The sequence below is a fragment of the Athalia rosae genome, chromosome 6 (genome assembly GCF_917208135.1).
Source record: "Athalia rosae chromosome 6, iyAthRosa1.1, whole genome shotgun sequence".
Taxonomy (NCBI): domain Eukaryota; kingdom Metazoa; phylum Arthropoda; class Insecta; order Hymenoptera; family Athaliidae; genus Athalia; species Athalia rosae.
In genome coordinates this window covers 2,290,524-2,307,038 of record NC_064031.1, presented here as the reverse complement: position 1 = coordinate 2,307,038, position 16,515 = coordinate 2,290,524, and the positions used below count along the sequence as shown (strand labels likewise).

At 42.0% G+C, this 16,515-nt stretch overlaps 1 protein-coding gene across 3 annotated transcripts; it reads left to right on the top strand.

The window, feature by feature from the left end:
- Window positions 1-57: 57 nt before the first annotated feature.
- LOC105691746 lies at window positions 58-15,346 on the top strand. Of its 3 annotated transcripts, none has more exons than XR_007278820.1 (4): window positions 58-230; window positions 2,405-2,605; window positions 9,397-11,247; window positions 14,758-15,346. XR_007278820.1 is itself a non-coding variant. In XM_048656419.1 (4 exons), exons 1-4 carry the CDS (start codon window positions 219-221, stop codon window positions 14,873-14,875), a joined length of 402 nt encoding a protein of 133 aa, XP_048512376.1. In that variant the 5' UTR covers window positions 58-218; the 3' UTR covers window positions 14,876-15,346. The 3 variants fall into 3 exon arrangements, 1 of the variants encoding a protein (XP_048512376.1); XR_007278819.1 differs by having other exon boundaries at window positions 2,395-2,605; XM_048656419.1 differs by lacking the exon at window positions 2,405-2,605 and having other exon boundaries at window positions 9,397-9,525; window positions 11,105-11,247.
- Window positions 15,347-16,515: the final 1,169 nt, after the last annotated feature.

Sequence of the window (16,515 nt, the reverse complement as noted above, 5' to 3'; positions counted from 1 at the left end):
CGGCGCAGGGTGAACATCGGAGGAGGAAAAGCTCTGCAGGAGCTGCTTCGGAAACTCTCGCAAGCTCTCTCACCTCTCTCACCGTTACGTTCCACGTACAAAACCCGCTATACCTATACCGCACATCTTCCCGTGCTCCCTATGACTGTGTATACCCTAGCTTGTGTATATAGGACACGTACATACAAACTCCGCCCGGCGCAGGCTCCAAAATCTCTATGGTATATAAGGTATGTGTTTTACACACGTACACCGACTGGCGTACGTGTGTAAGTAATACTCGAAAACCTCCGCGCGCGAAGAAGACCAACGACGACCTGATTTAATCACGCTACCCCTACACCGCGCTTTCGAAGGATAAAATACGTAGCCGTAGTACGTTTAATTTTTAAAAAAACAATGAAGACCAGCTCTCGGAATATCGACATCGATCGGTGAGACGAAAATGATACAGACGAATTTCGCGGCGTGTTTTCCATTCGTCCGGAGATCCGAAGAAACCGAAGAACGAAAAATCAGATTTTAACGACGGATCGTCCTTCTTCGTTTTTTTATTTTTTTTTAATTTTTTCCAAACTCTCCGAGGGGTTGAATATTTTTATCACTCGTTTTGGAGAAAGATCCTTCGACGATTTTCTCGAATCAAATTTTTTTGCTTTCTCTTCTCTCGCGTCTCATTCTCGAGGTACCGATTCGCGAATGAAAGTCTTCAAACTTTTGGGGGTTGAAACGAGTTTGAAAAATTTGGGGGATGAGGAATTGGGGGAAGGGGGGAGGGGGGAGATAATCTATCGGATAAAATATCAACAAGCGAAATGCAGGCACGCGAACTACCGCAACATGGCGCCAGGTTAGCTTGCCAAACAAACTGCAAGTTTGATGCAGCTGGCATGAACTCTCGATGCCCAATATTATGCTACATCTAGTAGAGAACGCGTACATATGTACTTATATCTTGTACATGGTGGGTAGGTGGATACTCATGGATACACTTTCGATGCCGGGGGGGGGGGGTCGGGAAAAAAAAAAATAGAAAAAGAAAGAACGTCCGCATGGGGGTGAAATATGTACGTTATTTTTTATTTTTTTTTGTTTTCTGTTTCGTTGCCTCTTTTCGGATTTATCATTTGTTTTATACACAAATATGTATATTACGTACACACGTGTATGTGTTCACGTGTAACGCGAAGGATACGTACATGTAAGTAGATACATGTGGCGCGTGTATCGCGTTACGTTATACCCCCTGTATTATATTATAGGTAAGAGTTCGCGGAACGGGAGCTTCCTCGAAACCCTCTTCCGATCCAGAATCCTCCAGCTTTTTCCTCCCTTCATCCGTTTTTTCTATTTACCTATTTTCCTTCCCTTCTTTCCTTCGGCGCTCGGTCTTCTTCTTCTTCTTCTTCTTTGAAAAACATATAGCTGTACACCGAAGGACATAAAACTTTAATATATAGATAGATAAAGCCAGGTACAATGCGGCGCCAATATATTACACGTATAGACCGTACAACGTCCTTGCAAGGAGGTACCGACCGTACATACTACCCTATACATACGTTTGCATCGCGTACAGGTATGTGCACACGTGTCACGAGTTTATATACATATGTATACCATACACGTACGTGGGGCACGTAAACGTCCACGTGATAAGGGATGCGATTTTTTTGGCTGTGTAAGAAAACCGATCCGTATATCTGCGTAGATTTTACACACGAAATCTCTTTACTTTCGAGAGAAATATCATATGCGCTGATGTACACGAACACCCGAACTCTGCCTTTGGACGAGTGTTTTTTTTTTTTTATTTTCCACAGACGAAATAGAAAAGGGTTGAAGAAATTATGGAGAAAAAACAAAAAAAGCTCGGGATCAGGTTTTTCTCGTTCTCTTTTTATTTTTTTATCCAAACATCAACCCAAGGAAATCAATTCATCTACATTACGAGAAATTTTCTTTTTCATGTTCTTGTTCTTTCCGAAGATTTTTTAATTTCGATCGTAGAATCGTTGAGGAAAATCTGTGGGAAAAGAGGAAGAAATGATTGGTTGAATTTTTCGATGGTCGTTGGAGATCGAGAATTTTGAAAATTGAAGGGTTGAGCCGAGAGTATCGCGAGCCAAATTGGATGGACTATAATTAGGAGAAGAAGAAGAAAAAAAAATCGAAGAAGAGACGACGTCTTCGTCGCAGGGGGTGATAAAGGGGGTGGGTTTTACGTTACGTTCTAAGTACGATGGGAAAGGCGCGTTTCAAAAATTCTGAGACCCGACGCAGTATCGCAATGAAAATACACACTGTACATGAACGTTCCGTACCTATGTATTTTGTAAATAGATATGTACGGTAGAGCGTTATTGCATTCGTCCAGTGTTGGCAATTTTTCAGATATATGAAGTAGACGAGGTGGGAACGAGAGTGAGGAGCGAAAGCTCGGAAAAATCGGGAACGAGAAGTAGAGGGGAGGAAAAAAAGGCGCGTACCCGGAGGTTCGCGAGTCACGCGAGTCTTATACTTTCATTTTCAATCTTGTCAACTTATCCCGCCGTAAAAGACAACGGAAGAGGAGAATAAATGGGAAATAAAGCGAAGCAGTGTCGTAAGTATAAGAGAAGGCGAGAGAAAAAACGAAATAAGAAAGAGAGGCTGCGTTGCTCGAGAAAAAAAAAAAAGGATCCATTCGTAGAAATAGAAACCGGGAGAATTCATCCCCCCCTCGTTTCTACAAGCTCCCTCCCTACGTGCTCGGGGTCATGCGGGTGAAAAAAAAAGCTCCTCGTCTTGCACAGCGACGCCCACTTCGAGACGCTCTCCAACGCCGGGGCGCGTGGACGGAAATCGAATCGAATGGAAAACGAGAATGTCCTTTGAATCGCTATTGTTTCGCTCGGACGCGAGGTTGTACAGCCGTTATCCTCGGGGGATGACAGCAGAGAAAAATTCCGAGTCGGCGAATAATCAGCTCTGCGACGTTAATGAGGAGAAGAAAAGGGGGTTAATTATTACGGCGGTCGTAACACCTGATTATAAAAATTAAAATATCCGAGGACGATTGTCCTTCTTTGTAATTACGTAAAAGTCATTTGAAAAGAATTCTATTTCCGGTTACAAAACGGCCCCTCCCCCCTCCCTTCCCCCTGCTCTCCAACCGGCCGCGGATAAAAATAATAATTATTACAATAACAAGAACGAAGGTAACACCAATAATAATTATACAATACGTAGGTACGAGAGCGAGCAGGGGGGGGCCTATGTATCAGCCGTTTACATATATGTATCCGCTCGCGCTAACTAGTTTTGTTACGCGGGGTTGCGCGCGTTGTGAAAATGGCGTTTTCCTATGTACGAGCGTGTATATTGTTCCTACGTGTTACGCGACGCTACGTATAATAATGTACATTATATATCTACGTACACGCATGCGAGTACGTGTACGTACACGTGCGAGTATGTACTACAGCCGGCTCACGCGTGTACGCTGCAATTTTTGTTAAATTCTTTCACGGTCCTCGGAGACTTACACGCGGAATTTTCGGGGTTTCATACCCCCCCATCGGTTTTTTAGTCACGTTTTTCGCCAGCCAAATTTCGGTGAGACGAAAAAAGAATTGGAAAAATTAAAAATTGACATCGAGAAGCTGGAAAAATCGTTGAAACCGTTTTTTCTCTTTTTTCAAATTCAGGGGACGATTGAAGAAAGAAAATTGGGAATAAGTGTATATCGGATTCGGAAGAGTCGTAGGGATGTTCAAGAGGTGTTGGAAACTGTTTACCGCGTTCTGATGATAAAAACGTTGTAACATTCGTTGTATGAATTCACATTCGTTCGCGGTTGTATACGATCGTACGCACGAGTGACGAACAACAAGAACGGAACAGCGGTGACGTGTGTTGAGCTCAGCGTATAAATATGAGGTGGTACAAAGCTACGGAAATGCAACGGCGGCGAACGTTCAACGTTATCACGGATGAAAGTCCGTATTGCATGGGGAATAAAAGACAGTTCATGAGCGAGGAAGCGGCCGGAACCCCACGGGGACGTATATTTTAAACCACACCGTATTACTGGGCGTTCGTTGCCTCCCGTTTTACAATTTTATCTCATATCGGCTCTCTCTCCTTCGAATCGTTCGGCTGGATTGTCTTCTCATTCATTCATTCTCCTCATTTTCGAGAAGGCGTGAAAATTTTCATTTAACTAAAAAAAAAAAAATGTAATACACGTCAAACGGATTGGATGGAACGATCGAGGAGGATTAGGTGAAATGGTCAGGATCGAGGAGGTGCAGGTGATTGATTGTTCGTGCGAGCGATGTGCCCTTGATCTCTGTTTTCTTATCATTTTCTTTTTTTCTCTATTTTTGCGAAAAATTGCGACCACCGGAACCGCCCCTAAATTTTAATTAGATTGCGTTATTGCCTAATATGTTTGCGAAACACTCGGAGATCGAGTTACGTTATAATGCGAACGTGTCAAGAGACAGAGAGAAAAAAAAACAAAACAGAAAAAAAAAACCTAGAGAAAGAAAGAAGGTAAGAAAAGAGGTAAAAGATGAGAACTTAAAGGGTTGGGTCGAAGAGGGGGTGGCTTGTGAGATCTTGAGCCTGGAAATCTCAGGTGAAATTCTCCGCCTTCTTTTCCCGCACGCGGCAGGATCGTATGGGGAGATGGGTCGGTCGGATCGCTTATATACCTACTCGCCCTATCCGTCATCCTTTTTAAATCGCTTTAAAAAAGAAACGAACCACCCCAGCCGAACCTGGACCTGCAACCCCCTTAAAAAATATCTAGATGTACGTCTCTATATCTCTTTGCAAATAAAAAACGAAGGATGAAAAAATAGCAAAAAAGAAGAAAACGACAACAAAGAAGAAAAAAAAAAAAGGATAAATGAAATGATAAAAAAAAAATTCGTGGCAACGACCAACGAGGAGGCTGAGAAAAGTCTTTGAAGTTTTCGGGTTTATTAAAACGAATCTGAGTCCGTAGGAAGTAAAGGGGCAGAGGGGAGCGGAGGTTGGGGGTGGGGGGAATCGTTTCGTATTTAATTCGTTGCCAAAACGTTTCTATCCCTTTGTCCGGGCGATCGGTCTCGGTCACGGTGGAGAAAAAAAATTTAATGAAAAGAATAAAAAAAAGATCCGAAAAACATTTGAAATACAAATAGATGGAAAGAATTTGAAAAACAGGAAAATTTAACGGTAAAGCCGACGAATACGGTGTACGAATTGTTTTTTTACATCGTTCGATTTGTTTTCTCTTCTGTCTTTTTGATTTCCTTTTATTTTCTTCTGATTTTTTTCTCTCCGTTTCCAAATTCGTTGATCGCGACGCACGTTTGTCGCGAGCAGAAAATGAAAAGGTAGCAGACGTGGAACATTATGAATAAATAAATCTAAATAAATGAATAAAGTTTGAAAATCGGTTTCGTACGTTCGATAGCAGGGGCGTGGACCGATAGAAGAAATTAAAAAGGAGAAAATTTATGCACATACGACGTAATGTATTCATATACCCCAGTACTTATGTATATACGAAGTAAAAAACGTAACAGATAACAATGATAAACACATGGAAAATTGTATCAGGCTTCCAATTGCGCGAGGTCTTTTTTTTATTCTTTCTATTTTCGATTCGTCCATTTTTTTTTCCTCGTTCCAGTTAGTCTGGAAAAAGATGAGAACCGTCAAACTTAAAATTCGTGGAAATAATATTTCGATGATATGCCGAGGTGGAGGCACAGCTGGGACTCACGAGCAAAGGTCCTCCCGCTCGTTCTCCTTGTCCTCCAGCTTTTACCACCCCCTTTTTACCCCCTTCGCGACATCTCATCCCCATTTTACACCCCGCCCGTACTCTCGCCAAGCCCGAACATCCCTCCTTTTCTCCTGCTTTTCCTCGCCCAGCTCCTCGCGTCATACAAGATTGTTAAAGCTCAGGTTAGCGAGCACACGGGGGCGGCGGGGGCGGCTTTGGGGTGGTTGGGAAAACCCACCCCACCCCACCCCACCCCCCCCACGAAGGGGCGGGGAAGAAGAAACCGGTGGACGGGGGGCCAGGACCCCTGGCTACTACTACTCGGCTAGTAGTGAAACAGCTGGCACATACGGCGACAGCCCTCCCGTCACTAACTCAACCTGGATACACGACTACGACTACGACGACGACGACGACTACGACGACTACGACGACGACGAGTATACGACGGTGGGTAGTAGGTAGCAAACGCCATGTGCGTCATGTGCGCCAGATACAAACTTCAATGACGTTGGGAAATGGGCGGGTGTCAGGGGGAAAATTGACTACGTCAGGCTACCGCGTAGACGTCGAGGGTACGCCGCGTCTCGCGTCGCCATGGAAAATGAGAGAGAATGAAAACGAATGAGACTAGCCGCCCTCCCCCTCCCCCCCAAAGTGGAAAAAAGAAGATACCCCCGTGATAATAATAACAGAAGGAACATGGAGAGGAGGAGGAGAGAAAAATCCCGCGTTGTTATACTTCGTCTGGTTTGTTCTCGTTGCTTTTTTCGCGAGAACATTTTTCCTCACTGACCAGCGAAAGACGCGGGTGGAAAAATAAGGGATGACCACCGGCGTGTATCGGCGTACTTGGAATACGTGTATAAGCACTTTTCCATCAATCTGGTCATCTAACGTACACGGGATTCGACGTTTTCGGGAATACGAGGATGCGTGTAAAAGTGTATCCAGAGAAGGAGAGTCTGGAGGTATAAGACAAGGTGGATCGGGCTCGTTTCTCTACGCATCGTCTGATCCTATCCCAGCGAGGATATATCCTTATACCGTTTTTCCATCCTCTCGCTTCCTCTGCTCCTCCCCCTCCCCTTTTTTTTCCTCTTTTTCTCTCTCTCTCCTCTATTTCTCGGGAAGCTACACACGCGGTCAGCAACCTCCACTGCACGCGGGAAGGATGATCGCGATCTTAGTTTCTTCTCCTCTCCTTTTTTCCTCTCCCTTTTTTTTTTTTTTTTTTTCTCTTCTGCCACAGGAAAGCGAGAATCACCTTCATCTTCGAACACAAGTTCGTCATCTTCGATTTTGAAAAAATTCACAATTACTGCGCTAAGGGGTTGAATTTTGAAAATGCGTTGGTTTTCGCAGCTGCGGTAGAAAAAATGGATAAAGAAAATCGGGCGGAATGGAAGTGGAGAAAAAAGAATGAGAAGAATAAGGAAAGATGTAAAAAATAGGGGTAAAATATATGGGGATATTTGAAAAGGATATATTATACATTATTTTCTTTAGGCAATTCGAAAATTGCGACAAGCGGCATATGGCAACCCTTAACATTCCCGAGAATTTCACACCCCGCAACCCACCTCCGATTGACGGCCGAACACGTGTTACGTACCTGCCACGTGATTCGTTTGTATTTTACGTCCCTGAAATTGCTGCCATTACGGCAGGACCTCCACCCCCACGTTATACGCGTGTACGTACGTATACACGTAACTTGCCCATGTACATCATGTGCGCCTATAATTCCATATCCCATGTTACGTGCATAGTAAAGTGCCTGTAGATGCATTTTCTTTGATTATTTTCCCTTCTCTTTTTTTTTTTTTTTTTCGCTCTGTTGTTCGTTCTTCGTTTAATGCAAATAATATGCATATGTATTTACAACACATAAAAGTTGCCGAGTTTATACGATCATGATATGTACAAATGTTTAGAGCACACACAATGGAGAATTTCCAGATGGTATATGCATATATATATCTGTATTATATATACGTTCGCGTGGATGTACATGGAGGATAAAATATCCGAAAGTTCATTCCAGAGTTTTAAAATGAAAACTTGTTGTGGATGTGGCGAAGAAATATTAAGGTGGTTTGTACATGTACTATTCATGCACAGTTAAGGTTAGATAAAATGAAACGCGTTTACTACACCCGCTATTTTTTTTTTTTTTTTTTTTTTTTTTTTTTTTACCCCAGAGGGTTCTTACACTCCACTGTATTCTTCCAACTCTTTTACAATACCTACCCGGGGTTTGTATGAAATATTATAATACCCACACGCATCGTGTATATGTACTCCTATTACATGTGGATATACATGTATACGGTATACGTACGATAACGCGAACACGTCAAAGTTTTCTAGAAATTCTTCACGTAAACCGTGGACATACGGGTACAAGCGAAACGGTGTAAAACCGGGATTTCATATACCCGTAGCGTACATGCGGACGAAAAGAGCGTTCATTAATTTCTTCATTTTCCTCTCCATTGTTTTTCAATTTTTTCACGATTTTTCTTTCAACTCCTCTTTGATTACCAGACCTATAAATTACGAAAATTTAATATATGCCCATACGTGACGTACGCGTGTACGTAATTTTTTTTAATCCATTTGTTTTTTGTTTTTTTTTTAGGAATACAAGCTTCAAAGAAGGAAGAAAAAATTTATACCGAAACTGTGGCGAGCCTCGTATCTTTCCGATCCTCGAAATTTGTTGATTACCGGAAATAAATTAACTCTTCAAAAAGTATAATACACACAGATATACCCGGGGACATCTCGGCGCCGTTCGCCGTACGGCAGGATCTTCCCGAGGGAAGAAATCGAAAAAAGTTTCTTAATTGTACCATCTTTTCTAATAAGCTCTTTTACACGAGATATCCCGCAAAGGATGTATTCCCCACCTTCCCCCTTTCTTCTTTGCTCTCCTTCTTCTCACCCCACTTTCCTTTCACCTCGCCATCTTGTTTTTATATCCGGTTTTGTCCCTTTCCGAAATGATGAAGAATTTCAAATTTCATACAATAATTACGATTGTACGTACAGGTATGTCCGGGAAATGGATGATGAAGTTGTAAAAGTGAGGAAGACAAAACGAAGAAACAAAGTTACAATCGATGAGGTGAAGAAACTGCAGCCCGAAATCGAATTTTTTCAATTTTTTCGCCATGCTATTCGAGTCGGTCGATTTTAAGTAGTAAGCGCCGCGCGAGGGACGGCGAGCAAGTAGTAAGCGGCCGGTTAGGTCAGACGCGAGCGGTGCGCACCGCGCAACGTAATATTTAATATCTCGACCATCGTTCAACTTTTTTTGGATTTTCTTTCGCGAAAATTTTCAATAAATCTCAGGGTATCCCGACCCTATTTTTATTTTGATTCGGTTTTTTTTTTTTTTTTTTTTTTCAGTTACTCGAATATCGCGTTGATTTGAATCTCGGAAAATTGATGCGATGATAAAAAAAAAGGGGAAGAAAGAAATTTTGAATAGAAAAAAAACCACCCACCGGTTTGTTATTCGAAAATACGTATTTTGTATTATTTTCGAAAGTTGTAAACGGGCTTTTTTGATTTCCATTATAGGATTATTTTTTTTTGTTTTAACAAATACAAAATTGTTTCAGGTGGAAAATTGCGAGACAGCATTTCAAATATACCGTACTCATGGAGAATACTTCTACCTGTACTTCGAAAATAGAAACAGAAAAACGGCGAAGAAACTAAAAGAAAAAGAAAAAATGAGATGGAAAGAGGTAAAAAGTTTGAGAAGAGTACAATTTCGTCGACCATCTTAATCGAAATTTTGGTGAGACAAAACCGTTTCCCTCTCCGTAAACCAAAAGGTAAAATCGAAAAACAATGACAATAAGAAGTCGTCTGGTGCCTCGGGAATCCTCAGAACCGTCTAAACAATGGCTCGAGACTAGATAGTGAATCGTTTTGGGATGAATTCTATTTTTTTTTCCCCCTTTTTGCCTTTTCGTTTTTGACGAGAGCAGTGAAAAGGAGAATAAACTCGCGTTGTGTATGAGAAAATAATAACGATTCCGAAGACGATTCTCATTCCGGAGATACCGCGCGCGAATTCGGCGACTATAATACAACCGGCGTTACCCCTGTGGACGGGACGAAAATTCTGGACACCCATACCTAGAACAATTCCATGGCGAAAACGATCAGCGACAAACAACGAACGAGAAGTATTGCACCCCCCGGCTATACGGTTACGTGACCATCCCTGTCCCTCCGGCCCACGACTCACCCTCTCTTCCCTCCTCCACCCCCCTTCGTTCTCCGATCTCAGATTTTCTTCTTCTTATTCTTAGTCTTTGTGGTATGTGTAGTTTCTCGTTGTTATATACATACTACATATATGTACACTGTACACGGATATTAATATCCGAGGGGGCTGCAGAAAACACACCACATTGCACACAGCAAATTCGCTAGATTATATTAAACATTGCTCAATGGGGATATCGCCGAAGGGTTGTTTCGCGGAGAAGGTTCTAACGTTACTCCTACGTACGAGGATACGGTGGCTGAGAATGATGGAATAAAATAATTTTCATCTTTACTCTATTTATACTCCCGGGCACGGGTGCGAATTCGTTTGCGAAAAATGGGCGGGTGAAATCCAAGAGAAGGAAAAGAGGACAACGAATTCACTAAAGTCGAATCTGCACCGAGCGTATCATACCCTTGGAGAAATGCAGAGTTTGACTTTCGCCCCCCGGCGTACGGGTATTTAAAGGGGACGCTGGACCGAACGGATGTTTTCTCGTCCCTCGAAACAATTTACACCGTTTTCAAACGTTTCGGGGGTGGATTGAGAAAAAGAAGGGAAAAAAACACGTTCCAAAAGCGTGTGCATTTTTTCCGGCTCACGTTGGTATTCGAAAACGTTGGAGTCCTATAGAAAAAAAAAAAATGCACTTGAGGGATTGAAAAAAAAGACATCGCTTTCCGAAAGCCGTTTGGAGGAATTTTTTGAAATACGTAACAATTTTTTTCATTCAAATTTGATCATTACACGGGGGGAAAAATATAGCGGATAGAGAGACAAGAATAAAAGAGGGGAAGAAAAAAATTAACGAAAAAAAGAAAGGAAGTGGTAAAAAAAAAAAAAAAAGAACGAATTAGCAGACGTTTCGTTTGACGACGTTTGCACATTTCGCGATCACGTTGGAATTGAATAGACAAGCTGCAGACACCCTGTGTGCATAGAGGATATGGATAATTTTTTTTTTTTCTCCTTTCTTTCTTTCTTTCTTTTTGTTTTTTTCTTCTTCTATTTCCCTTCGGTTTTTTTCATTTTTTACTCTTTTTCAGATTTGCTTCGCCGATATGACACCATCTGTATGTGTACAAGACGTACGTGTGCGTACACGTTGGTGTACACAGGCTACCGTCAGATGTGCCGTGAAAATGCACGTTCGTACGTACATACGTAACAGGCAGCGAGGGGTAGAAATGTAAGTGAAAAGGGACGGAGGGAAGGGAAATACCTTTATTACTACGCTATTGAGATTTGTTTGCCAATGACAATGAAAATGCCGGATAGTACCGAGCTTCACTGCATCAGTGTGGAAGAGTAACCGTTCCCTGATATCCCCCCTTTCCCCCCCTCCCAGCCGCCCCAAAGCTTTTGCCGCACAATGCCGGGGTAAAAATTAATCGCCAAGCAAAATCTCCGTGCATTATATGCACACCTATACAAACGTGCGATCCACAATGTAAAATAGTCAGCGATAGTTCGAATTCATATCGGGTCTGTTATACGTCGTTACACAGTTACACGTACCACCGCGTACCCTACTCGTGAATTTTATTTTTCATTTCACTCTTACGAATCGCGCGTGGATTTTACTAGCTCACGTTTTTTTTTCTCTAAGGCAATAGGGGAGAGTTCGCGCGTTGCGTTTACTTTTCCCGGCTAGACGAGCGACCGAAACGTTACATAATTCGTAGGGCTAGATGTGACACGTCTATAGTTCCATTCCAGCGGCGTTAGCCGGCGTTCACTTTTCTTTTTGTCTATCTTTCTATAGCCTGCACCTCCAGTCAGAACCCATAAGTCAGCGATTTCATCGCGGTACATTTGCGCGGCCGCGGACATTGGACACCGCCAACTATCTTCCAACTTCTTGCAAGACGGGACACACACCTCACCCTTCTCACCTCCGGGCCCGGACGCCCCCAATTTTCCGCAACCGTCCCCCTCGCCTCTGAAAATATGAACCCGTACAACGTACCTCGCGATCTTCTTCTTCTTCTTCTTCTGCTCCTCATTCTTCTTCTTATGTCTTCTCTCCGCACGACCTGGCACCTTTATGCTTTTTTTTTCTTATTAGTTTTTTCTTGTAAAGCTTGCGGTCATCGCGAGCTGCTTTTTTACCGTGGAAAAGCAGTTTTTTATTCCACAGGGTGAGGTGCGAGAAAAAAAAAGGATGAAAAGAAAAGAAATGTACAGCTGATTTAATTTTTATGATCCTGTTTCTCCTGATAATTGTTATGGAAATTTGAGCTTTTTTTGTACTTTGTACATCGGTGTTTGGAACGAAAAAGGACGTGAGGAAATTGGGGGGAGAAATTGGTTTTGAAGTTGGTGGTTATTTAGGAATCGATTAAAATTCTACTGACCAATACCCCGTGTAAGTTTTTGGGATTTCTCTGGTTTCGCGGCCAGTTCGCGGCGGTGGCATGTCTTCCTTATCTCTTACCGGGGTCCTGGCGCATCGCTGATTTAGGAGTATAACGAAAAAAACAAAAAAAAGGAGAAGAAGAAGTAGGAGGACGAGGAGGAGGAGGAGGAGGAGGAAAGAAAACGACCAGAAAACGAGAAAAAGGATGTGAATGAAAAAAAACACACGTAGTAAAAGAAGAATAGAAAGAAGAAAAAAAAATTGCAATAAAATATCGTGACTCACAATCAAATCCGTGCAGAGATATATTTTTTTTATAAATCAATCGAAACGTTACCCTACTAAGGGTAGACGTCCGTAATTCTTTTTTTCGGTTTTGAACGAATTTTCGACTCGGATTTTTTCGGTTTTACGTGTAAACGAGAATAGAAAATTTCTAAAAATTCTTTCGTTTAATTTTATTCGATTTTACTTTTGTCCTCGCGCGCGAGTAATCGAATCAGACGAACTCCCATGCGAACGGTATATCTGTAACTAAATAAATAAAATTCTATACCTGTGATAAAATTACCTCCACCATTCATCGCGAAGAATCGTCGGTACATAAAATCTACATTATATACATATGTATACGTATATAAATTAGTTTTTGTAATGCTCTATTTAATTATTGTTGCACCGCCGCATATGAAAAGTTATATGAAACTCCACATACACAGATAGTACATGGGGTACGTAAACGCACGTGTGTATGTACACCACTTCGTGCAGTTATATATATTATACGTAATACATATATGACAACTCGGGCGCGTAGTTCCAATTAGTAAAGTTGTCAGCGAGGTGAATCCCTGTCGTTTTCGCTTCCGCGTAGGTACACTACACATACGGTACATGGGGTACATAAAATATATGTACACACGTACGCATATACACGTGTATACACTCTACACGACGACGAGAACGAAGGAAAACGATCGCTTATGACTCAAAAAAATTTATAACGAAAGCAAAATGAAGTTACAGTTTCGATCGCGAGACGGTTAATTTCGATGTACATACATACGTCGACGAAAGAAATCGTTTTTCTTCCAATTCTAGGTGGCGAAAAATTAATCGAACGACGAGCGATAGAAAATTCTAATTAATTTATCAAACATACGTAAACGTACGTAGAGATATGTATGCGCTTGAAATGTGTATATGTGTATGTTTGTATTTTATGTGTAGAATTATACAGTACCTATAAGACGACAAAATTCAATTAAAACTTTAACGTTCGCATATATATGTGTATAATGCCAAGTTATTATATATACATATATATATACGTATGTACTTTTACTATGTCTTTTCTATTTTTTTTTAATTTTTTTTCATTTTTCATTTTTCAAATAATATCATACAGATACGAGAAGAAGAAGAAGGAAAAAAATTAGAGAGCAAGAGAAGAAACGATGTTATACCGTATTCTGATGAAAATGAGTGAAATGAAAAAATTAGAAACAGACTATGTACGTATAATAAATTAAGTCGACGTCGTAAAAAGCTTATGTATATTTACCGGTCGTACGAAAGTTTCAATGATACTCGGAGTTTCGTGACTGGGAAATGCAGTTTCGAAACGTACGTACGGAGGATAATTGGATATCACTGGATTTTCATTCGCGACTAATTTTCCGCCCTTTTTCTCTTATCCTTGCAATTTTGGATAATTTTATCGGCGCGGTGATCACCCGAGGTATAAGTGCACATACATATATCGATTCGCGTGATACGCGTACGTATGAACAAGTATTCCATACAGACGAGTGAAGGTGCACGATATTTTTCGAAGCGTCGCGGGGTCGAGGGCGCGCGGGGCACGCGTCGACTCGCGAGCTGGCGCGGATACAGCTTAGTGTCACCTGTCAAAGATTAACTTTTTCAGAAAACGAGAATGAGAATGATAAAAGTACGGCCGACAGATACGACGACAGAAACGAGAAGTAGATTTTCTCCTTGGTTGAGTTATAATGAGAAAAGAAATTTCAATTTATATAATATCCGGACAGCTTGAGGAAATTATATTCTTGATTGTCCGCATTCACGATCTTATACATACGGGCGTATAACGTAATACGGAAAACTCATAGAGAAACTGCAAATCCACTGTGCAAACTTGATTTCGCTTTTATTTTTTTCCACTTCTCTTTTCTTCAAGTTTTTTTTTTTTTTTCTTTTTCTTTTCTTCTTCTGCTTCGCAAAATCATTGTTCGTGCCCTCTCCGTTTGCCGTGAATTTTCCTCTCCTCCTCACCCCCCTCTTTTCCCGCCACGTTGTGCGATTTTTGGATTTCAGGGGTCGTCAAAACTGCGCCCACCTTACAACATCGTCCCTCAAACGAGTGGCTGAATCCGAAGGAAATGAAATAGATAACGTAGCGAGAGAGAAGAGGAAAGAGCTTCGTTGGCTATAGATAAAAGAGCGACGTCTAATATCATCATCCCCCGTTTCCTCTCTCTCTCCCTCTCTTTCTCTCTCTCGCTTTCTCAGCCCCTTCCCCCGTACGTATAGATCGAAAGGGGAGTCTAAGAAAGCTGAAGAGGAGAACAGCCTAATCTTGTAAATGTGAGACAATTTTATCCGCGTTTAAGGAGCGCACCGGAGACACATAGCGTGTATATTTCTTTGGGGTTGCCAGAAGGGGTGTCGACCTGCCTAACCTCACCTGACCCAACTTCTCGTTCGACGGGACTGCCTCGTACACAAGTAAAATGTATAGCTGGGACCGACGAAACTGGGACCACCTTTGGAGCTTTAGTTTGGTTTACACTATGTGAATATATATATATGTATATATACACACAGTTACATAAGCTTGTATGTATTTACCGCTAGGGATGAAGAGGGGGTGATAAGGAGGCGGGGAAGAGGAAGAGAAGGGGGAAGGGGGAAGGGGGTCGGTTTGAAGCGTGGAGATAGTTTCGAAGGAAAGGCAGGCAACGCTACGCGGTATATCTTCTCGAGGATCTAGTCGTCACATTCCCCCGAAAAGGTGAGGGAAATGGAAACCCTTCGATGTAACCCGCCGAGAGGGGTGGCTCTGTATTATGTGCGTATAGAGAAAATATCTATATAAATACATAAACATATATATATATGTATATCGTATACCACGTATACTTGACTATACATAAAACTCTGCAAGGAATCCTCCCCGTTGCACCCTCAACCCTCTGTAACCCTCATCCACGGCTAACGTCACACATATTCATCTACACCTATGCAGAGAAACGTGTACACACGTTATTTTTTTTATTTCATCCAAATCGAGTCGAAATGGCAAAGTTGCTTAATTAAAAAAAAAAAACTAAAATTTTCAACGAGCAGTACATCTGAATTATTTTTTATTTTTTTTATTCCTTGCGTTCGGCAGCAGCAGAGGGGGAAGGTGGTGGTAAAATGGAAGAAGGGTAGTTTGGAGTGGAGTTACCGGGCGAAAAGTATTTTTTTTTTTTTTTTGTTTCAACTGGAAAATGGAAAAAAAAAAAAAATGGAAAACGAAGAAAAAAGGAGGAACGAAAAAATTGCGGGTGAGTTGACGTGTCCCGAAGTCTCGAAGCGGTACGCAAAATCTCTTCTTCCAGCCCCTCCCGCCGTCGCCCCGATTTCACCCTGAGAAATATCCCGACTGTACCCATAAGGGACTATCTGGGGGTGGAATCGCAACGCGTCTCTACAGCGCCGATGCGCGATGGGCTTATCTCGCGAGTCTCAATGAGCCGGTAGCCGAGTGTAGCGACCGTGAGAGGAAAAGGGGGAGGAAATAGAGAAGGATAGAAGGAGAGGAGAGGGATGAGAGAAGGAAGAGGCAAGAGTGAGTCATTTTACCCGCGCTTCTCTGCGCCAAGACACCCCCCATCCCCCTCCCTCCCTCCCCCGCCCCTCGTCGCCCTCACTGTTTATCCCAAATCTTGAATCCAGATCCAGATCACGCGAATTATATACCCTGCCTCCCCCGGACCAGCTAGAGCTACTCAACGACGAAAAGAAAAACAAAAAAACAAAAAAAAAAGAAGAAAAGGGACGGAGATGACGAAGATGAAGATGTAGATG

Bases quoted from the DNA above. Each gene is read 5' to 3' on its own strand.
- LOC105691746 (XM_048656419.1), top strand. The intron at 9,526-11,104 runs GTAAAAAGTTTG...ACTCTTTTTCAG, and splicing joins AAAAAATGAGATGGAAAGAG to ATTTGCTTCGCCGATATGAC. The intron at 11,248-14,757 runs GTAAGTGAAAAG...TTTGGATTTCAG, and splicing joins AGGCAGCGAGGGGTAGAAAT to GGGTCGTCAAAACTGCGCCC.